This window comes from Rousettus aegyptiacus, unplaced genomic scaffold (assembly GCF_014176215.1).
Source record: "Rousettus aegyptiacus isolate mRouAeg1 unplaced genomic scaffold, mRouAeg1.p scaffold_m13_p_14, whole genome shotgun sequence".
NCBI lineage: Eukaryota > Metazoa > Chordata > Mammalia > Chiroptera > Pteropodidae > Rousettus > Rousettus aegyptiacus.
Window position 1 is genome coordinate 723,677 of NW_023416289.1, and position 23,078 is coordinate 746,754.

Below are 23,078 nucleotides of genomic sequence, written 5' to 3' on the forward strand. Positions count from 1 at the left end.
AAAGGGCATCGGCCAGTAGCGGCTCCCAGGTGGACTTCGGGCGCGCGTCCGCGCTCCGGCCCGGCACACAAAGGCTTGTTGTTTTCCTTGCTTAATCTTCAGTCTCCCTACGAAGTTCTTTGGAAAGTTCGGTGAATGATTGAGCTTGACAGAGGAGTACGGGAGACAGACGAGCGCGTCTGGGCCCGGAGTCAGGAGAGCGGGGGCGGGGCGGGAAGTCCAGCGCCCGGGAAGCCGGTCGGGAGGTGGGCGCCGAGCAGCCCAACCGCGGTCCCCCCTCCCTCCCTGTTAGGTGTGCGGTTTGTTCGCCCCGAGGCCTCCAGGAGGGAACCTCCTGGCGTTGGCTTCCTGGGGGCCCGACCGGCCAGCTTCCGGCCTGAGTTGCTCATGCCAGTCACACTCAGCTCGGTGCCGGCCCCAGCGACCCGGGCATGCGGCTGGCCCCAAGGCCGCTGGGTTCTGCCTTTGAGTCGAGTGGTTCCAGGGGGCAAGGCCAGGTGGGCAGCGAACGTGGCTGGTGAAGCTGGGCCAACCTCTGCGCTTTGGCTGGAGAAATTCACAGCAGGCGGGAAGCCTGGCAGCACCTGCCCCCTCCCCCACCACCTGCCCCCTCCCCCCACCACGTGCTGGGGTGGGGCGGCGCTTGCACCTCCCGACACCCATTCCCGACCTCGGCCCAGGGTAGTCTTCGCAGAGAGTTGCCCCTGAGCCCAGCTCACAGCCAGGGGCCCTGATGATGTACCCCCCAGAGGCCCTACAGAAGTGGCACTCATACATGGCTCCGATTTCTGAAAGTTTATTTCACGTCCAGCTGTAAAAGTTCTTGGGAGAATTTACAGACAAAATATCTAGTTCGTTAAAACAAAGCTACCAGAAACGGGAATGTGCTTTCAGCAAACAGTTTCCCGCTTGGCAACGGCTCGGCCCACGCTCCGAGGCTTAAGCGCTTGGGCAGGGTGAATACCCGCGGCCCCATTGCCCGCTGAGGTGTGGGGTGCGGGGTTGCAGCAAGGCGGCCTGAGCCAGGGCGTCTCCTCCCGCCCGGCGCCACCGGGGGTGTGAGCAGGACCTTGCTGCGACCCGGGCGGGTGCCGGCAGAGAGTGCTTGGTGCTGCCCCTCCTGGCATTATGGAGCTGACCCTGGACTCCCCCGAATCGCACGGCCAGGCCAGGCGCCCTCGCACCTTGACATGGAGCGCAGGCTCGGGAGTGGACTCCCCAGTGCGTCCTGTCCCTCCGAGGGGGCTTGTGCCTCACTCGAGGGGGAAGAGCTCTCAGAATGTGGGCTTAGGGACCCCCCCGGGGTTCCCAAGGTGGGTGGCTCCCCGCAGCCTTCGTTCTTCACGACCTGGCCTCCCGCACTGGCCACTCCAAACCAGGACGCACTTCAGCGTAGTTCGGCTCAAGCGGACTGTCACCTGCTGGCCTCACTAGCACCGTGAACCCCACCTGGGCGTCTCCATCCCAGCGCCAACTCCCCGCCTCCCACAGGGCCCTGGCGGCGGTTCCCTGCCCCGCCGCCCCGGAGCAGCCATGCCTGCCTTTGACTTGTCTTTTCCTTGAGAACTCGACCAGGTGGGGCTCAGGTTGGCCATGGGCAGGCACTCCCAGGGGTCCCAAGGAAGGGCGGCGCCTGGCTCCCCGAGTTCAGAGAGCTGGAGTCAGATTTCCAGCCCCCTGACCTGAAGGAGCAGCACATGGGCGCGCCGTCCTGGACAGGGCTCAGCGCCCACCACAGAGGCGTGGGGCGCCAGCGGGCCCCATGAGCAACCTGGGGGCCCGGGAGTGGTCTTCACTGCCCCTGAGAATTTTCTGGGCCCTAAACTGTGTCACCTGGGCACGGGTGAGCCCCTGGCCGCAGGGGCCGTTGCCACTGGGCTTCCTTGAGCTGCTTCTCTGCCCTTCACCTTACGTTTCCTTTTATTTTTCAGGCTCCAAAAAACTATCCCAGAAACGCGGCACCTCCCCGGCGGGGGCCGCTGCCCAACCCCGGTGCTCGCTGTGCGCGCTCCTGGCGCCCCGGGAAGTGAGCAGGTGCTCGCGCGGGCGCCGCAGCTGCGGCTGCTTTTCGCAGGGCCCCGCGACGCCCTGCAGCTGTTGGAAGGGGCTCTGGGCAGCGCGTCTAGAACGGAGTCGCAGCCCCGCCGCGGGTGCCGGCCCCTCCGGCCCCCGGTCCGGCGCGAGAGCTGTGCGGCCGCGGGCCGAGGTGCGCCAGGCCCGCACGCGGAGCGCCGCTCCCTCCTTCGCGCGAAAGAGCTGGCTCCGGCCTCCGCAGCCCGCGCGGACCTCGGCGCTGGCGGAGAGCTCCTCCTGGGTCCCTGCTGGCGCGCAGAAGCCACAGTCTCTGTGGCTTAAGCCCACGGTTCAGCTGCCCCGGAGGGCGTGATTCCCGCGCGCCGCACCGGGCACTTGCGGTGGGGGGAAGTCCGGTGAGGTGCCAGGTCCAGCCGACCCGCGGACGTCTGCGCCCCGCGTGCGCCCTTCTCCTGCAGTGGGGGAGGGGGGTGAAGAAAGGCCATTTGGCCTTGTCACACTGATCAGGGACAAAGGTGATGTCTGTCCTTCGGACAGTGCGAGGGCTGGGCGGGGGAGGGGTGTTGGGGGCAAGAAGCGAAGGCAAAGACGTCACCTGTCACCGTAGCCACAGCCGCGGCGCGCGCTCGGGAGCATGGCGCCGCAGAGCCCCGCCAGGCCCGCTCCTCAACCACATGGCGCATCCGTTCTCTCCGCAAACGACGTGCGACTCACAGACGTGCTGCCCCCGGACACCGCGCCATCGAGCCCGTGTTTCTCACCGGGACAGTGGTTCCCCATCCCCCGTCAGTCCTGTCAGGCCTTGTCACACAGCAGCCAGGCAGGCGGGGCCTGGCAAAGTTTTAGCTTGCGACTTTTGGCTAAAATCTGGCCAGGGACGTCGACAGCCCCAGGCTGGGCCCAGGTGCGGCGGGTGTAAGCGCGTGTGTTCAGGTAGCTTCCGGGTTGACACTGTGTTGGGGGTGCGTTTGGGAAGCCTCACCCCCCCCCATTTCTGGCCAACGCCCCACCCAGTCAACGGTAAAGGAGAGAGAGCTTGGTGGCAGGCAAGGGCTAGGTTGACGCTGTTCCCCTCATCTGCCTCATCCTTAGAATGGTTGGCAAAGTAGTCAGTTTTGAGGTCCCGATGGGTAAAGGGGTGCTGGGGTTAAAAGGGCACCGAGATCAGGGCGCCCGGCTGTGCCGAACGGGGGCCGGCGAGGCAGCGCGGTGGCGGTGCGCCTCCGCAGAGCCCGCGTTGTGCGTGACGGGCTGTCGCCGCGATGTGCAGCTCGGTGACACTGATGGATGCACCAAGGGCTGGACGGACAGATGTTAGGGCGGATCGCGCGGCGCGCGGCGCCGGGGCGGGGGAAGGGCGAGGCCGCGACCGGACGGTGGCTGCGGGCGGCACAGGGACCGGGCTCAGGCCGCTGCCGGCGGGGGAGGAGCAGGGAACGGGGGTCTGGGCAGCGGCTCGGGGAAGGGAAGGGGGTGGAAGCACGAATCCGGGCGAAACTCTCTGCCTTCCGTGCGTGGCGCCCGGCGCACCGTACACGCCACCGGCGGTGCGCCGGGGTGGGCGCCGAGCCCGGGGAGGCGAGCAGGGGCGGGCAGGAGCTGACCTCGCGCGGCGCCCACCCTCCTCCCGGCCGGGGGCGCCCAGCAATGCGACCGGACCCGGGAGGCCGCGGATGGCGCCACCAACTCACCGTTTCCTCGTTCGCAAGAAGCGTTTCACGCCCTGCGGCCGCGTCGCCCCGGCCCGGAGGGGCAGCGGCTCCGGCCGCCGAGGCCGCCGCGCTCCGCCCCCGAGTCCGCCCCGCGCGGCCGAGCCCGGGCCGCCGCAGCTGGCGGACTCCGCGCCGCCGGCCCGGCCGCGCGCCCCGCCTCGCCGAGCGCTGCCGCTCGCCACGGCGCCCGCGGCGGCTCCGCAGGCGGCCGGCGTCGGGACCGCGCCCCGGCCCGCGGCGTGGGCGCGAGCGAGGCCGGTCTCGCCGTCAGGGTGAGCGCGCGGTGCCCCGGGGTACGGGGAAAGCAAGCCAGCCCGTGAACTTTGAAAACAAACTTGCGAAAACAGTCACAAAGGAAAAACGAGGCGGAGGGGGGCGGAAGAAGAGGGAGAAAGAGACTAAAAAGGAAACGTGAGAAAAGCAAGAAGGCAAAAGGCAGGCGGGAGGCGGCGCGCCCGCGGCCCCGGGGCGCTCGGGCGGCCAGCGCCAGCCCCAGGGCGCGGGCTGCGGCCTCGCCCGCGCTGCCGGACGCCGGCCCAGGGGCGCCTGGCACCCCGGCCCGTGCGCGTGGACGCAGAGCCGCCTCGGGGACCCACGGCCCGGCGGCCGCCCCTGCCCCCGCCGCCCGGCAGCGCCCGGAGCCGGCCCCGCCGCGGCCGCCCCGTTCCCGGCCCGCGAGCTGCCCAGGGAGACGCAATCGAGCCCGCAGCGCATCGATGCGCCGCCGCCCGCGCCGCCCCGGCTCCCGCTCCGCCGCCGCCGCCGCCGCCCGGGGGTCGTCCCGGGAAGCTGGCCCTCCCGTGAGTGAGCCTGCGCGCCTCGCTGCCGCCGCAGCCCCGCCGGCTCCCCCGGTGCGCGGCCCGCGGCCCGGCCCGCTGGGCGCCCAGGCGACCCCGATCATCCAGTCAATAATCAATTTCTTTCGCTCGGGACTGCCGGCAGGCGGGGTGCCGGGCGCGGTGGCCCTCTCGGGGGGCGCCCCGGGGAGGGGGAGGGGCCGCGGAGCCGGAGTGCCTCTCCCAAGCCCCGTCCCGCCCGCGGACCCATGGGCGCCAGGGGCAGGGGGCGCGGCGGGGCACCGCGATCTTCCCGTTCGAGAGGAAACTTGCAGGCACCCCTCCCACGGCGACCCCCGGCACGGGCCCGGGAAAGTTTGCCGAGGAAACAAAATTGGGGGAAGTGGCGGCGGCGGGTCCCGGGGGAGGAGCCGGGTGGCTCGCGGTCTGAGAGCGGCCCCCGCCCACTCCGGCCCGCAGCCTCCTCCCTGAGGGCGCCCTCCGCCCGCGGCCAGGGCCTCCCCTGGGTCGCAGGCCCGGGTCCTGGACGGAGCCGGGGGCTCTGGGCGCGGCGGGCGCGGAGGGGTGCGGCCGGGGCGGGGCCGCAGGGGGGGGGCGAGGCTGTGGGAGGCGGGGGAAGCGAGCGCCCCGGGACGGGATCGGCCTGGCCGGCGCCGCGCCCCCGCGTGCGCGCACAGGGCGGAGGCGGAGGGGCGGCACCCGCTCCCCGGACTGGGCGGGGGTCCCCGGCAAGCCCGGGGCCGGGAGCGGGGGCGCGGCGCCCCGCGGGCGGGCGGGTGACACGATCATCTCCTTTTCCTTTAAGCTTGCCTGTTGCCGACGCCGCCGCTCCAGCCGCGCCGCGGGCAGAAGACTGGACCGCTGAGCCCCGGGCCGCGGCGGCGGCGGCGGCGCGCCCCCCGGTGCCGTGACCCCCGGCCGGGGCCGCTCGCGCGCTCCCCCTCCCAGCCCGCGGTCCGCCGCCTCCCCTCTCCCCACCCCCCGGCCCCGAACCCCGAGCACCGCGTCTGGGGACCGGGCGGGGGGGGGCAGGGCCGCCGCTCCTCCCCGCCCCCTCCTCCTCCGGCCTCTGGAGCGATTTGTCAAACTTCCCATTCCGCCGGCAGCGCCCCCCCCCCCCCCCGCTCCTCCCTCCCGCGCCTCCCCTGCCCGCCCTCCTTCTTCCCTCCGCACGTTCGGGGATCGCGGCGGAGAGGGGGGGACGCGGAGAGCCGGGGCGCAGCAGCATCCTGCGGGCGGCCGCTCTCGGGGGGAGGCTGCGAGCCGGCCCGCCTCGCCCCCCGCGGCCCGCCGCCCCTCCCGCCCTCCGCAGCCGGCGCGGCGGCGGCGGCAGTCGCCGGACGAGCATCATGCCGAGGAGGAAGCAGCAGGCGCCCCGGCGCGCAGCAGGTACGAGCCGCCCGCCGCCCTGCCTCCCCTGCCCCTTCTCCCCGCGCCCCGGCCTCGCGCCGGCGGCCACCCCGCTCGCGTCCTGCTCCGCGCCTGGCTCCGGCGCCCGAGCGGAGAAACTCCGGGCGCGGGCTCGTCGCCGCTCCCTCTGCGGTGCGTGCGCCCGCCTCGCGGACCCCGCGCCCCCGGACGCCAGCCGCGCTCCGGCCCCTTCCCGCTTGCGCCCACTTCGGGCCCCGGGCGCCCCGGGCCGGGCTGCTCCCCGCGCCCTCGGCCCCGTGGCCGCGGAGGGGATGGGAACCAGCCCGCGTCTGGGTGCTTCCGTGGGGGGGCAGGCGGGGTCACCTGAGTTCCCCGGGACACCGTCCGTGTCCTCCCGCGGCCGGTCAGCGGGGGGCTGCCCGGTGTGTTGGCCTGAGAGCGAGCGAGCGAGCGGTCCCCTTCAGCCACCCGACTGATAATGCGGTGGAGTCCTCGTTCGCTGGGCCCAAACCGGGCCCAGCGGTGGCAGCCGGAGCGCTCGGGGTCTGGGTATTGTCAGATGACTGTCAGGTCGTGTCGCATGCCGGCGCCCGCACCCGGCGGGTCACCCCTTGTGCCCACCCGCGTCTCCTCCTCGCACTTAGTTCTGGGACGTGTCGGAGTACTTTTTCCCCTTTTCCCCCTTTTTCCCCCTTTTTCTTTTCTTTTTTTTTCTTTTTCTTTTTTCTTTCTTTCTTTTTTTTCTTTTTTTTTTGCCGGGAATGTCAACTCCTGTTACAAATAAGCTGATTTTTTTTCTTTTCTGGGAAAAGCTTCATTGAAAACAAAACAAAACCCACACACATAACATCATTTTGCAACAATGTCAGTTGGGGGCATGTTGCCTGGAAGAGGGGGTGCTGGCCCTTGGCCACCCTTGATTTGATGACTGATTGATCGCCTGTCATGCTGCTGTCTTTGATCTATTCATCCCCAATAAACATCAATAAATCACTGGCGATGCTGAGGCCAAGCTCTGTGACGTCACCAGGGCCCTGCCGCTGCGACTTGGGGATTTGGGGCACACGGCGGCGAGGACCACACGTAGACGGGGCGTGTGGCGGTGCGAGTGGCACCCAGATGTGCCCAGGTGCCGATGCCGCCCGCGAGAGAGTGTTGAGCGGACATTTCTCTCTTCCCTCTTCTCTTCTGTTCCGTTCTGTTTCTTTGGCGGAGGCCGGGAGGGCGAGCGGCAGGGTCAGGACGTTGCCCGGTGCCCTTGGGTGGGAGCGCCGTGTCCCCACGTGCCTGCGGGGGCACGGGGCTGCCGTTCTCATCCATCTGTCTTCCGGTCGGGGGGCTCACACAGGCTGCACCCTGCACCCAGGCCCCTCGCGGGGGGCACAGCGAGCAGAGCTCTGCTCCCAGCCCCCTCTCTGCTAGTGCCTCTGGAAGCCTTGGAAGAAAGCAGGCTTGGTCCGGGGTGTAAACCGCAGGTTTTGCTCTCTGTGCTCAGTGTCACCCAAATGTAGAAAGTTCGAGCATCCCAGGACTGGCCGGAGGGAGGGGCCGCCCCTCAGGTCACCTGCCGACCGACGGTCCTCACCCAGGCCGCTTTCTGCTCTGAATTCCAGGCTCCAGAAAGAGCTTCTCTACCCCAGATAACCTCGAAAAGTTTGGAGGAGTCCTTCCCAACTTGGGCGGTAGGAGTGTCTTGGGCTTCTTCCAGTCTTCGAAATCCTCCCTGTTCTTTTTGGATGCACATTTTAAGGTGCCTGCGTGCCTCAGACGAGCCATATGCGATCACATCTTTGCGTTTGGTTCGGAATGCTCGCCACGGCTGGTTCATCTCCCTCTCACCTTGCCAATCCGACACTCTTATTTGATAACTTTCTGCTAAAAATATTAGATAAGGAGGAAATGTACCGTTGGTTTTTTTGTTTTTCTTTTTCCTAAGCAACCTGGTCACTAACCTTTTTGCACCTTTTAGAAAGCCAACCAGGAAATCTCAGGTCAGTTAAGAAATATTCATTATGTAAGAACTTGACTGCAGGACTAATAGGAGATGGAAGCATGAATGGTTTTGCTCTATCAAAATGACCCGTCAAAACGACTTTGTTTCATATTTGATTTAATTGTCTCTCTCCTGACAGGCACATTCATCAATAGCTTAATGGTCAATCAGAAGTTGGCAGCGTGAGTGCTTTCTTCCCGACTCCCTGGTTTCGGATTCGCTTTATCAGAAAGCCGCTGCCTAATGGACGTGTGGCGGCGGGGGGCGTCCGAGGGGTGACTCACTCTGTGGAGGGGAAACCTCCACGTCGAGGTGGCGATCAGTGCGCACAGGCCAGCGCGTGAGCCGTAGGAGTCTGTCTGTGGGTCCGTCTGTCTCTCTGTTTGTATGGACAAGAAACTTGCCATCCTTTTCCCCTCTTCCTGGTTCTCACGGCTGCAAGTGACAAGGTCCACGTCTGCTTTCCCGTGTCCTGGGTGTGACGACAGATTGACTGCTTTGTACTGATGGCGGGTGGGAGGGGGCAGGGGGGCCCTGACTGGGCCCGAGACCCAGGCCCGGCAACCCCGGAGTGCTGGAGAGTTCTTCCGCCTCTAAACTGAAAGGTCCGCTCAGCCATAAAAAAAGAAAAGTTGTTTTGCCAGCTTCATTAGTGTTCACCTAATTAGCTGTAAACCTGATGGATTCCTGACAGCTTTAATGATTGGAGATGACAAGCTCGACGCAGTGTCATCCAGCGGAATTAGGTTTGCAGCTAGTTTGATGTAATCAAGTTGATATTACACAGTCCTGGCTGCCTTTAGTTGTGCATTAACTCAATTTTCTGCTGCAGGTGACAAATGGGCTTTGGTACCTGGATAACCATGTCATAGGAATTAGGGCCCCCTTAATGGTCCAGGGGAGCACAGCAACTGCCGGGGCCCAAGAGCCGGGGCGGGGTGCCCGCGCCGCACAGGTGCGGCTTCGACCAGGGCCAGACGGAGGCCCGGTCCCCGAAGGCCGTGCCGGCCCCGGCAGCCGGACGGCCGAGCTGCTGGACTTCGGGGTCTTCCGTTCTTTGACGGCAGTTATGCCTGGCTCGACGTCGTTCTGAGGGCCACGTGTGCTGGACAGGACAGGTGTCGCTGCCCCGGAGGCTTGAGGAGCCGCCGGCGGGCCAGAGCAGGCCGGGGGCAGCGTCCCCCAGGCAGTGTGACCCTCACCCCTTGCCGCACCCGGCTCTTTCATGTGCGTAGCGTTTGTCTTTAAACAAGTATTTGTTGAAAAATACCAGAAAAAAATCAGCAGCACTTAACAGCAGGTACCATTTTGTCCACTGTGATTCATTTTCTGGAGGAAAATGCAAAATAAAAAGCCGTTGCTTAAACTTAAGAGAAAAGCCCTCAATGAGCACCGGGCCGCTGGCCTTCAGAGCCTGACTCCTCGAAGGGGAGACTCTTCCCGGGGTCCCTAGGTGTCCCCATCCCATCTTGACTTTTGTAAAAGGGGTCTGGACCCCTTAGGCGCTGCTGCTGGGACAGGCAGGGACCAGGACGTGCCGCGGCGAGGCGTAGGGGCCACTGTTGCCAGCAGACGTGGGCGCGCACCTGGCGGTGGCCGGGCCGGCTGCCCACGCCCCCCGGAGCCGCGTCCCCCCGCCGGGCAGCTCGTGGGGGCCTCGGGAGGGCGGCACGGCCTCGGCCTTGGGGACCCGTTTGCTCTCAAACCTGCCGCGCGTCCCCGCTCTGCTCGGGCAGCCTCTGCCGTAGCAAAGCCACCACCGACTGAGCTCGGTGCTCGGTCAGGTCACCCCCCTTCCTGCAAAATGACAGGAACAATGTGGATTCCAGACAGGACCATGGGGGGGGGGGCGCGTGGGAAGGGGAAAATCAGAAGTGCCAGAGGGGAGGCGAGGCTCTTCCCCAGACGCCCACGCAGGGGAGAGAACCTTCCAGAATCTGCCGCACCGCCCCCCCACCTCAACAACTGCCAGTCGGGGCTTCAGCGCCCTCCAGGGCCACGCTCGCGCGTGAAGGGCCGGCGTTGTCATTTTGTTCTCGGTTTTGCCTTGAGCGTCTCCTAAAGCAGCAGCGAGCCCATCAGGGACTGACGTGCCTCCCCAAACCGCTGCCCCCCGAGTCTGCAGGCCCCTCGTTTTACTGAGGACGGTTTTACGAAGTGGTCAGGACGAGAGGCGACTGCTCCCGGCCGGGGACACAGGCGAGGCCCCCAGAACGGAGCCCTCCCCGACCCGCCCTCCGCCCCGGGTTCCGCCGGGTTCCACCGGGTCTGGGACGGCCCGGGGCCAGGACGTGGCCTGCGCCTCCCCTGTCCCCGGTGTGCCGGCCTCAGGCAGCAGCGGAGGGAGGGTCAGGTCCCTCGTCCTGGTGCTCCACAGCCACGTGGACGCCGGCGGCGAGCAGGGCGCAGCCCCCGCACGCGGCCCCCTGCAGCCCGCGGCGACGCTCGTGACGCACGCAGCCTGGGTCTTGTAGTTAAAACAAAACAAAACAGAACAGAAACCAGAAAACTGGGGTGTGTGTCTCCCCGTCTGTGCGAGCGTACTGAGACAGCCGGGCTGTCCCCAAGCCATTTTGTAACACCCCTGTGGCATCTCCCCCCGGTCCCCGGAGAGAAGTGCACTGCAGGGGACAGGGCCGTCACTTAGCCGGACGGCTCAGGGGCGTGTGTGTGCGTGTGCGTGTGTGTGCATGTGCGCGCGCGCGTGTGTACGTGTGTGTGCGTGCGTGTGTGTGCATGTGCGCGCATGTGTGTGTGCATGCGTGTGTGCGTGTGTGTGTGTGTGTGTTTTAGTTATGCTCCAAATTGTGGTTTCTCTGCCTGAAGTTAAAAAATGAAAGGTGAATACAATATATTGTGTTCCGTGACAATGATATGGACTGGTACATCTAGACAGATAATGTGCAGTTGTAATTAGACTGAATAGACAGGCAGTCATTTTTAAATTCTTTGACACATGCATAAAATAGTCATATAATAAGATAAGATGACAATTTTATGTTAGGTTGATAAAGTGTCCTGATACATGCATTTAAATGTCTGTAAGCCTTTAAAAAAATCCAGACAGATTAATTCTAGTTTCCAGTATTTGCAGTTAGTCATTAAATTAATTTTTTAAATCCTAGCAAACAGTGGCTATGAATATGGGTTTCTTGTTTTTTTTTTGGTTTTTTTTTGGTGTTTTTTTTTTTTTTTTTCCTCTCCCTGCTAGAATTCTTACCTGAGTTGTGAGGAATGGATATATAGACTCATTAGCTTTCTCCAGTGTCTCAACATTTGTAAGCATTTGTGTCGGACGTGGATGTGAAAATTCAGGCTGCCGTTTGTGACTGGAGCCATGCCCTGCATGCTGAGAGTGAGGAAGAGGCCGGTGACGGAGCAGGGTCTGCTCGTGGCCGCGAACCTGGGCGCCTGTCAGGCTCTGGGTTGAGGGCTCTGTACCAGAAAGATCACAGCGTGTCCTTGGCCAAATATTGAATATTTTATAAGCCCCATTTGAAAAAGAAGACGTTTCGAGCACATGCACTTGATTTGATCAGCACTTATCTTCTTGGGTTTAATTACTTTCAATTCTGTAAATTATTTCAGTGTTTCAACAAGAGTAGCCCAGGAGATGTATTGGGGGGAGCATTTCTCTAAAGGTCACGTTACCTGGACTTCTCGACCGGCTCCTCGCCTGACCCTCTCAGACGTGCAAAGGCGAGGCCCTCGAACAGTGATGCGCGTCCGTCTGGGCGTCGCGATGAATTACGGATGCACACGGCCAGGACGCATGCTACTCGCCGTGGCTGCGTTTTCTTCATCCACAGCAGCTGCTGGGGGAACGGGGCGCATTCAGATTGTTTTTGACGGGGAAGGCCCCAAAGCCCGGGGTCTGGTCCTCCTGCCCCTGGCCCCCTTGCCTCGGGAGGAAAGGCGCGCGGGGCGCGGGGCGCAGGGCGACGGGGAGAGACGATTCTGGAGCAAGGTGGCGCGGGCGGGTGCCGGCGGGCGCAGGCCCCGTGGCCAGTGCCCGTCCAGCCGGGGGCCAGGGCAGAGCCCGCCTTCTCCCCAAGCCCCGTTTCGGGGTGGCCGCCCTGTCCACTCCACCCACCTCTTGTGTTCCTCCCACTCTGTGGTAGACCAGAAGGTCGTGTTTGCAAGTCGCAGAAAGAATACTCCGAGGTGTGTGTGTTCCCAAACTGGAACCCATCCTCACGAAGACCAGAGGCCCGTCTGGTGACAGACGTGAAATGACTCAGATTCGTTTACCTTTGATTTTCCATCCCCATCATTAAATCTAGTCCTATGTATTCAGTTTCCTCTGAGTTCTTTGAGAAATGCATGTTGCATAAAATAGGCAATTTTTAATGAACAATTTAATGTAAATGGGTTTTGAATTTAAATTAATATTAATGAAGCCTTGAGTGAATTTGTTTTGCATACGTAAAGACTCGTAAGTCTTGCCCCCATGTGCTCCCCTCTTTGTGTGGATGAACCACCTTTTAAAGATTTACGCTTAAAAATCGCCTTGATGTCACAGGTCCAGTCGCGCCCACACGTAGTTAGGCAAAAGCGTCGCTTCCTTTGGGGAGAACGCGCCCCCTTCCCCGCCTGCGCCCCCGCGCGGCCCGCCCGGCCCGCTCTTCCTGCCGCCGGTGGGCCCGGCTGCGGGGAGCACTCGCCAACAATGGCGCCTGCATCAGGACGCCGCTCCGTGGGCTCACCTCTAATGCATTATGTATCCCGGGTGATGGGGAGTTCTGTAATTAATTCTGTTAGATGTAATTGCCATAATCACTTTGATGTTACACATAATAAAGGTAATATGGTAAGCACATAAAAAATATAAACACCTTATTGTCACGCCGCTGCCGAAACCCTCTGTCAAGCCTGCTTTGCCGACAAGTGCACGTCACTAGTTTTGGCCGTAGGTGACAGTTGATTCGGGCCGGGTTCATTGATATTCCAGAGGACACGCGTTCCTCGGGGAGGGTGGGCCTTGGCGTGGCGGGGTGTCCAAGCTGGTTGCCCGGGAATCCTAATGACCTCTTCCTTAAGGATGCGGCTAATTAGGAGGAGGTGACCACCGCTTCTGTGGGCGAGGGAGGTGAACGCCGCAGGAGGCCGCGGCCAGGTTTCGGCGGGGTGGGGACCGTGGCGCGCGGTCATGGGAAGTGCCGTGTGTGCGCGTGAGTGTGTGTGAGCCAGGGGGAGGGCGGGGGACAGGAGCAGGGCAGCACGTGCTCACGGGGAGCCGGAGGGAGCCACCTTCCTGTAACGGTGCAGTCAGGGAAATGAGCGCGGAGGACATGCTTTATGGTCACGCTCCTGGCGGAGCCCGGGGACCGCGCCCGAGTGTCACGCGGCACACCTGGGGGTCGGCCGATGCTGCCTGTGAGACAGGACCCTGAGTGGCATTTGGGGCCCCGCCCCAAGCCTCGGTCACCCCCCCGGGACCCAGGACATGAGAGGAGTTTGCCTGAGACCCCGAGCGCTCAGCCTGCACGGGGTGTTCGCAGACCTGTGTCCTGTGTCCTTGCCCGGTGTGGCCGCAGAAGGCGGCGGTGTTGGGGCGGGAAACCCGGGCGGCGGGTTCCCCCGTGTGCTGCTGCACAGGTCCCGTGGCCTCGTGACCCACGCTCGGCCCGACGGTCGGACGCGAATGGTCCACGTGTATATCTTGTTTTTCAGTGTGTTTTAAGTGACAAAGAACATGGATCAGCAACACGCAGAGATAAAATGGGGGAACCGCGTGTGCGAGGAGGCGGGGCGCGCGGGGGACGGTGGCGGGTGCCGGGCCCCGGGGTGGGCTGGCCTGGCCTAGTGCAGGGGCCCAGGGCAGCGAGGGCACGGCAGCCCCGGGCGCCGGGCTCGGCCTCCTCGCCTGCCAGGTGAGGCCACGGCGGCCTGGGCGCTGGGCGGCGGCCCGCAGGCGGCTCTCCCTCGGCGTCTCCCGGCCTGGCCCGTCTGATGGCCAGGATGATGAAAGGCCTGGGAACTGTGCGGCCGTGATCAGGGCCAGCGCTGCCGTCCTTCTCAAGTCTGACAGCCCGTTCCCTTCCTCCCCTCACGCCGAGCGAGCGTTTCTCAGCCGCATCTCCCCGCCCGCCGCCGCCCGCGCCTCTCTGGGCCTCTCTGTCTCTCGTTTCATGTTCCTGATCAGCCTCAGATGCTGGGAATTATTTTTTTTCGGGCGGGAGGGGGAGTGTTGCTTTAGGTTTGTGGGTTGGGCAGGTGTGAGAGGAAGTCTGTGTGTTTTTTTTTTTTTGTACTGTAGGCCTGTTGCTAATTAATGCTTCTCCATAAGATTCTGTCGGAGTTGAGTAATGTTTTTGATCTTTATGCCTGATAACTGCATACCTAATGAGATTTCAAAGCTGTGAGTGCAGCTCCCTACAATTATTGACAGATGCCTTTTCTTTGCCATTGGGTTCAGCTTCATAAATCCTCCCGCCGTAATGAGGTTCAGCGGTGCCTCCCTGGCAGTGAGCTAATGAAAGGGGGCGCGGCGGCTCGCGGCTGTCTGACACATTTTTTCCCTTTAAAATTTACTATGCAGATGTCAAGCTGCGGGATGATTACTTCAAACATGCTAATTTTTATCTTGCTTTTGTGTCAGCCCTTTGCCATTAAAAAAATAAATAAATAAGAGGTCTACCCTTCGTCCACTCCGTTCCTTTCCTTTCTCTCTCTTCCCGAGCCGCGTTTCTGGCAGCCGGGGGAGCGTGGCCTTGCGCAGGTGCCGGTGGCAGGGCCTCCGTGCGGCGGCGGTGGCGCTTTTGCCGTGGGAAGGGCAGGGGAGGCCAAAGTGCGCCCTCCCCGGGCCTGCCCTCGCCTGCCCTAAGTGTGCACTAGAAACGTCGGAGGATTCATCTCAGAGCTCCGCGCAGATCCTGGTGGGGACGAGCGCGTCGTGCCAAGCGTCGATTTCCTTTCCAGCGGAGTCGTACATCACCGGCCCGCCCCCCCCTCCTGACAGAACGACACATGTCATTTATCACATGGGCCCGGCCAGACAGCGGGGAGGGGGCGGGGAGCCCGGTGCCTGTGGCGCGGTCCCCCCTGCCAGCATGCGGGCCGGCCGGGAGCACGCTGCCCATTCGGCGAGAGGAGAGGGCGAGAGGCCGGCGGGCGCGGGCCTGGGAGGGGGCGGCCCCGCCCGTCACCCGCGGGTGCTGGCGGGCGCCCGACGCCCCCCGCCCGCTGCCTCAGTAGAGAATGAACAGAACACGGCACGGCGACGCGGCCCGGGGCTGACAGGTACCGCGCGGGCGCCCTGGGCCGAGGGGCACCGCGGGCGAATCTCTGGGCTCCTGGCTCCCCATGACTCAAACACACGTTATGGAAGATGGATGTTCCCGAAGAAAAGATGGATGGCGGGTGCCGGGCGTCGGGCGCCATTCATCATTGTGAATATTATTTAGACTTGCCGTGTAAACCTGCAACCTGGGAGCTGGCGAGCCGGGGCAGGGCATGTGCGCGCGCACATGTGTGCACGCGTGTACACGTGCGTGCATGTGCGCGCACACGTGTATGTGTGCATGTGTGTGCCTGTGTGCATGCGCGTGCGTGTGCATGTGTGTGCACATGTGTGTGCATGTGCGCGTGCGTGCGCATGTGCGTGTGTGGTTTCCATCGATTAGCCCTGGGTTCTCACTGCTGCTGGCCGGCCACGGCCGTCTCATTGACGGTATGGAAGACGCCGCCTAGACGCGGGGCAGGGGAAACGGAGCGTCTGTGGCTCACGCTGGAGCTGCCGGCACCCTCCCCCGCCCCTGTCCCTCGCCCCCGACAGAGGCCACACGTACGAAGCATTAAACGCAAACGGCCGTGCTTCGCCAAGCCAGGACCCTCGCCTGATCTTTCTAAACTCTGTGATGAGCTTAGAAACTCCGTGCCCGAGGGGCCCAGCGCGGCAGAACCGCCCGTAGCACCCGGCCGGCTTGGTGGCGGTAGAGGGTAAGGGACGCCGGCTCCCGGCCTCGGAGGTTTCAGATAGGAGACAATGTCCTGCGCTTTCTGCCCCGCTCCCAGTGGCCTCGGTCCCCTCTGCAGCCCAGCGGGCTCCGCCAGGACCGCTGTGGACCGCTGTGGACAGCCGTGTCCAGGCCCCGCGGCCAGTCACCCTGAGCTCCTCCCCGGGACACCCCTGCCCGCTGGGAGTGCTCAGGGACGCGGCCGGCTCCCGTGATCCCCGGCTGCCTCCCCCGCTGGAGCGGCCTTGCGGCCTGGACGCCCTGGGGGGACATGGGAGGCCGGAGCTGCTGGCTTCCGCCCCCTCTGCCCACTGTGCAGACTTCATCGTCAGGCGCCTGTCATGTGCGTGACTATCTGGGTCTGCCGACTAAATTCAGGGCTTCTCGTATGACCTACAGTGCGGTCATTCATTTCGAAAGACGATGGACAGAAAGTTAGCGCGGGCTAATTTTTTTTATATGAAGAAGTGAGAATCCAGAACTTAGGGAATGGCCGGACGTTCACATTTGCTGCTTCTCGAACAAACTTTTCCCCGATAAGTGAATGGCGGAAGTGAGGCTTCTTCGCCCCCCGAGGCGGGCGGCCCGGTGTGTGCGTGTGTGTTTTGAGTGTGACAGCCTGACCCTTTGCGCGCGGGCCGACTTAGGGCTCACTCTGCGTGGCCCGGCTGCCACCCCGAACGGGCAGGATCCGGTCTCACCCTCCGCTGGTGTCTGCGGTCACGTCCGACCATGAAGCGTCTCGCCGAGACTTCGTGGAGGAAAGCAGAACTTAGCTCCTTCGCCTTGCACTTGGGGAGCGTTGGGGGCGACTGCAGGACAAGCGCCAGTTTGCAGGAACAATTGTAAACACCTTCGATACAAATGGCACCGTCCCGTTTTCACTGATTAGAAAAACTTTGCCATTAACAGTGCAAAGTCCACTTCAGGTGTAATTGGGAAGGCGCTGAGTGCACTCACGGGAAGAAACCTTGTTTTGTTTTTTGTTCGCTTTTCTTCTTATCCCCTCTTCTCAGTTTTATGGCTGGAGACATGATTTATTGCAGCCATCCATCTTGGGGGCTCATCCATCACACCCCGGTTGCTAGGAGATTGTGGCAGCAGCTGTTTGCTCTGAATCAGACAGAGAAGTTGTCAATCATCAAAGGCAGGTGAATAGCATTAGAAACACGCTATTGTCAGACGGAATAATTAATCAAAGAGAGAAAAGATAATTAAAAAGATATGACCCTTGCAAGTACTTGCTCTGGGTTGCCTGGAAAAAAAAAATAGAAAGAAAGAAAGAAAGAAAAACTGCCTGGTCTTTTCTAGACACTTGAGCAGCTGAGGGCTGATAAAATATGCACTCTGCAGCGCATAGTTTTAATTAATTGAAAAAGGTTCAACATTCAAAGACGATGCCGGAGAAAGTCCGATTCTGAGCAGAAGTAATATTTATTGTTTGCATGAAGGGCTCGACACAGAGTTCTAACTTCCTGTCACAAATCTGCGGCTCCCCTGGCTGGAGGAGGTGCAGGTGGGGGTCTCCAGGTGGCCACGGCAGCACCAGGCCTGTGCCCTGTCCCCGGCCCTCATGTGGGAGAGCCTCAGACCCCGGGAGTGGCAGGGGCCTGCCCGCCTGGACCCCAAGACCTTCCATGGTGTGGGGGGCCCGGAAGGACTGAATGCCTCAGGTTACGAGAATCTGCGTTTTTAACGGAGGGCAGGAAGCTTGAAAAGTCCCGCTGTCCACCTTCAGGGGCCACGGACAGAGCGCCGTGGCACTCCACCTGTCTGGGCGCAGGCCCCGGGGCCCGAGGGGAGCCCCGCAGTCCACCCGCGTGGCCCCACGGCACAGCCCCAGCTCGAAGCCACAGCCTGGCCACGCTTTCCGAAGAGACCCCTCAGTTACAACCTGGAAATCGCTTTGGGCGCCCATTTCAGTCGCGGGAGTATTCATAGATTGGGAAGTTCATCCTTGCCTTTTCTGAAGCTAAAATATGCCGGAGAATTGGAAACTGCATTAGAGACTAGATGGGAAGCGGCAGAGCTGGAGTCGGTTTCAGTTAAATATGCTACAAGCCCTGAAACAGACCCACTCTTTTATTTTTGGATACTATGCTTGATTTTCACACCGTTCTCTTCCCAAAGAATAGCAGGACTTCTAAAATTAGCAGGAGGGAAACAGGCCTGAATATTAGGATTCGGGGGGAGGGAGAAAGCCACCCGTCTCTGGCCGGGACACTGGGAGCCGCGCCCCTCAGGGTGCTCGGGGCGGCGGGGACCCAGGCGGCGGGGACCCGGGCGGTGGGGACTAGGGACTCAGGGACTCAGGCAGTGTGGACCCGGGCGGTGGGGACCCGGGCTGTGGGGTCTTGGGCAGCGGGGACCCGGGCGGTGGGGACCCGGGCGGCGGGGACCCGGGCGGCGGGGACCCGGGCGGCGGGGACTAGGGACTCAGGGACTCAGGCAGTGTGGACCCGGGCGGCGGGGACCCGGGCTGTGGGGACCCGGGCGGCGGGGACCCAGGAGGCGGGGACCCGGGCGGCGGGGACCCGGGAGGCGGGGACCCGGGAGGCGGGGACCCGGGCTGTGGGGTCTTGGGCAGCGGGGACCCGGGCGGTGGGGACCCGGGAGGCGGGGACCCGTTGCCGTGTGTCCCAGGGGAGTCCCCGGCACACCTCGGGTGTGACGCTGCCCTCTCCGGCACGTGCGGGGAGCCCCGTAGGGCAGAGGAGGAGGATGGCGATGCGGGGGGGGGGGCCCCCCGCCTGGCCGGCCGGCCCCTCACAGTGGCCCTTGCAGGCGGCTGGCGGGTGCTCGCACTCGGATCTTGGCCTCCAGAACGTGGGCAACTTTGACTTCAGGTCACCCCTCAGGTCCTCGGGTGTCCCCTCCGGAGCCCTTGAGTCCGACGGGGCTTTCCCTGATGGTGTAGCAGGTGTCACTGAGGTCCTATGTGACCCCGAGCGGTGCCTGTGTGTGGCCTGCAGGGGGCTGTGCCGTGGAAGCCAGTGAGGCCACGGGCACCCCACGGGGCCAGAGAGCTTCAGCGAGACGCCTCGGGGAGCCCGAGGGGCCGGGGCCCTGCTGCCCCCGTGAGGTTCGGCCCTGCTCCCTGCCGTCCTGTTAGTGGTGGACGGGACACACTGCCTGATTCCGGGAAAGGCAAGGCCAAGGCCACGGGCGCCACGGCGGGGCTGGAACTCACGCAAAACCCGCGGTGAGCGTCAGTGGGAGCGGACGGGCACGTCCTCCCCCGTAGACGGGGACCTCGGGACGAAGGAAACGTCCCCGCACCCGGAGACGTTCGCGCGGTGGTTTTCCGGAGCTGTGGTTGGGGTGTCCCACTTCCTGTTCTCCACGCCACCCCGGCATCGACCTCAGTGACACCCAAGACACGAGAGGCCGAGTCTGAGGGGGGCGGGCGGGGCGGGCCGGCTCGTCCTCGGCGCAGTTCTGTGAGTGCGCCTCTGGGCCAGGTCTCAGCGTCTGTCCCGGGGCCGTGATATGTGGCAGGGGAGTAACTCTGGGTCTCGAGGGTCGCAAGGGCTGCGCCCGGGGACAGCCACCGCGTCCGGGTCGTCCGTCGCGGCTCGGCCGCACTGAGGCCACGCCAGCTTGGGGTCGGAGTGCTCTGTCCGAGTGATGCATCTGCCTGCCAGGGTCCCCCGGGGACAGAGGACTGGACGGCGATTTGGGTTTTCCTGGTTCGGCTGCCGTAGACTCGGAGCAGGCTCGGTCCCCACCCTGCTGGCCACGTGGTGGGTGTGAAGAATGCGGGTCGGCCCCGGACTGCCTGTAGGTCAGGACGTTTGGAGCAGTCGGAGGACCTGGACCACCCAAGATACGGTGGTTCCGTCCTCTGCCCACGGAGACATGTTGGAAGGGGGCAAGGCTGCCCGCTGGGCAGAGGAGGACGGGGTCCTCGTGGCTTCCACCAGGCCGCGTCCGGCTCCCTGCCCTGCTCCACCCAGGGCCTGGGACCACAGTGCCCTCCAGCCTGGTGTTGGCCCACATGTGACAGTGAGGAGGGTCACCGCCGTCACCTGGGCCTAGGACAGGGACCACGGGGACGGCCAGGCCTCGGTTCTGAGAACCAGGCCGTGCAGTGGGCTGGCTCGCTGCACCCCAGCCCGCTCCTGGTGGAGGTGGTTGGGGGGGGGGTCACCTGCGTGTCGCCGTGGAAGCCAAGAGCTTGTTCTCCAAGGGGGGCATCTCTCGTCGCCTGACGCGTTCTGCCGTAAGGATTTTCAGCCGCACAAACAAGCGCTTACTCGCGCCGGTGCGGAAACCTGGCCGAGGCGGGCGGCAGGGCCGTGGGTGCCGGGAACGGCTGCCGAGGGCCGGGGGTCTGCGGGGCAGAGGTGGCCACAGGCCGGCTCCCTGGGCCAGGACACAGCGTCTGCCCCTGAGCCCGCTGGGCCGTCCCTGTGGCCGCAGCCCGGGCCGGGAGATCAGCAGACATTCTGCCTGTCGCGTGTTCGTGGCCGGGACGCTGGGCGGGTGAACGTGGACACCCCGGAGCGGGAGCTGCTGGGCCCGCTGGGCCACGGCTCTGCCTGGCGGTGGCCGTGCGGGGTGGTGGGCCGCCCCCGGGTCCAGGGGTGGGGACGGCCGCCATCCCGGCTCTGAGGGTGGGCGGGCGGGGCGAGGGGGCCCCTGGCCGCCTGTCTGAGGCCCCAGCCCGGCTCCTCTGGTCGCTGTGGGCCCGTCGCGGTCCTGGCTCCTTCTCAGGGGCACCTGACATCCTCGTCCACGTCCCTCACATCGGAAGGCTCCGTCCTCTGACCGGAGGCCCCGCCCAGGTGAGGACGGGGATGGTGAGAGCTTCGCGCACACTTCGTTGTTGCCCCCGGCCCCCCAGCACGGCTGCCGACCTCGGCATGGCAGCCCAGCTCACCCCCATCATGGGTCCCTGTCACCATCCCCCCACAGTGGGCTCACGCAGCCCCCACGAGGCCAAGGGTCTGCGAGAGTCGCCCTCCGCCCTCAGCACCTGCCACCCGGCAGCCCTGCGTGGACGTTCTCCAGATCCGGTGGACCGTCATGGCTGGAGTGGACAGCTCCGGCAGTGGCCCTCGGTGGCACGCAGTGCCCGAGCGCTTGGTGGCAGCGCCAGCGCCCCAGCCGCGGCTTCTCCTCCCCAAGCCCCGTGGCACTTCCAGAATGCACGTCTCCCCTCGGTCCGGCCGGCACGGCGGCGGGCGAGGGTCCCGCACGGTCTCCGCCCTGTCCCCGGGGCCCGTGCGTCCCGCGATGCTTTGGTGCCGGCCTGAATGCAGATTAATTTTAAAAGACAGTTCACAACAGACGTGCAGTATCAGTGACAAAGACAGAAAATGATAAATCAGCTGTTGCAAGCTGTGGAAGGAAATTAATGCCCCCTTTTAATTCGTCGGCGCATCCAAAACAGGTAACAAACTGCTGGGCGCGGAAGCCCCTTCCCGGACGGCCGCCGGGCCCGGCCCGGGGGAGCTGCGGGCGCGGGGCCAGCCCGCACGTTTCCTGTGGGAGCCCATGCCCCCGGAGCCCGGGCTCAGCCGGGGTGTCTGAGACGGGCAGGCCGCTGGCGGTGTCTCTGCTGGGGCCCTCGCAGGGACGGGAGGCCCCTTGGCGGTTCGGCCTCTCTGTTGGGGGCCACTCCAAGTGCTGGGGACTCCAGGCTCCATCTCTGCTGAGCGAGCGAGCTGGGCGCGGCCTGTGGCCGAGGACGCGCCGCACCGTGCCCTGGGGCAGGCATGGGCATGCCGGTTCCCAGGGCGTGGGCCACCTTCTCCAGACAGAGCCTCGTCTCTGCCACCGGGGATGGCGGGAAAACGAGGTCCCGTGACCCCCGCCTGGGTCGCCTCCTGGCCGTGGGAGTTTGAGACTTTCCCCTTCATTTAGATGGAACTTGGCTACTCGTTAGAGGCTCGTTGATGTTTCGGTTCCCAAGGGGTGTGGACCACACAGCATGTCAGCAGCCTGGGCTTGGTCTTCCCTCCCCGCCCCCACTGCCGGTGGTGACCCGGCCACCGTGGGACAGGCGTGGTCTGCGACAGGGCAGGGCCCGGCCAGGCCCCTGTGGTCCATGGGCCTCCGCCTGGCGCGGACAGGGCCTGCGGCTCCCGGCCCGGGCATGCGGGCCGGCTCCCTCCGGAGCTGCCCCTGCCCCCCAGGGCCTTTCAGAAGCCCCGAGGGAGGGGCCGGCAAGGGGCCTGAGGTCCCCTCACAGCAGCTGCTGAGAGAATTTTGTGAGTTTTATTTTTTGCCCCCCAATTTAAGACTGGCTGTTACAGGGAGAACCCAGCCTTTTAGAGGTCACAGAGAGGCTTTTATGAAATAAAAATGAAAAAAGAAAAAAAAGAAAAAGAAAAAAGATCTTGACCCTCTTTGAAAGGAAACGAAGGAGGGACCCAGTGAGGAAAACAGAAAAGCTGATGTTACAGTTCCGTGATTACTCACATCCTAGGCCGGAGCTGGAGGAAGCCGGCTATAATGGAATTTCATTTTTTCCTCTTCCTCGCTGTGTCTCTGCTCTCGTTTTTTCTATTGGAACGAGGAGTGGCTTGTACTTGATGTGAAAACAACAACACATTTTTGGCGCGTGATCCTCGTTCGTAGCTGACCGAACGCGATTGGACTCGGGCTGGGACGGTGGCCTTCGTCGTGGACTCTCTGACCGGGGAGGGGGAGGGGCATGCCGTGCAGCCCCGTGAGGAGGGCGGGGGCCCGGCCACCCCCCACCCCAGTGCCCACGGCCCTGGCGCCGTCCCAGCATCTGCCTTGGACCGCCAGCCTTGACGCCCACCAGCCTTTACCCGAGGCCAGTAAACCACCCGGGGACCATGACTCGTTCACCGTCAGGCACCCAGAGGTGAACTGGGCCCACTGTGACTGGGGGCCCCTCTATTAGCACCGTCTTTAAAGATCGTGTTATTGCTATTGGTCTGCAAGTCGTCAGTAGCAGCTCACCCCACTGGCGTGAAGCGCAGGCCGAGACTGTGGCCAAGGGCAGACATGTCTCACCCGTGGCCAAATTAAGTAAGTGCGTGTGCGGGCGGCCTCGAGCGTGGCCATCGCGAGGGCTGCCCTGGCACCCTGGCCCCTTGCTGCATCCCGGAAGGCTGTGGCCGCAGTCGCGTGCTGTGAACGGGCGCTTCGGCTCCGTCGGCACAGGACACGCGGGGCAGCTGACACCGGCCCTGAAGCCGTCAGACCTCGCCGGCGCCTCTTGCTTCTCGCGCCGAAC

General features: G+C 64.0%; 1 protein-coding gene and 1 long non-coding RNA gene across 2 annotated transcripts in view; one reads left to right on the plus strand and one right to left on the minus strand.

The window, feature by feature from the left end:
• Positions 1-780: 780 nt before the first annotated feature.
• On the minus strand, positions 781-3,814 carry LOC118611320. Its single transcript, XR_004954173.1, has 2 exons — positions 2,630-3,814; positions 781-2,486 (listed from the first exon to the last, which is right to left on the minus strand). It is a non-coding gene; the product is annotated as an uncharacterized LOC118611320 (long non-coding RNA).
• A 2,072-nt stretch (positions 3,815-5,886) lies between these two features.
• TSHZ3 (teashirt zinc finger homeobox 3) overlaps positions 5,887-23,078 on the plus strand; it is a 55,005-nt gene continuing 37,813 nt past the window's right edge. Inside the window, exon 1 of the mRNA XM_036231208.1 lies at positions 5,887-5,932. Coding sequence (XP_036087101.1) covers positions 5,893-5,932 — 40 coding nt within the window. The 5' untranslated portion in view covers positions 5,887-5,892. The remainder of the gene's footprint in view (positions 5,933-23,078) is intronic.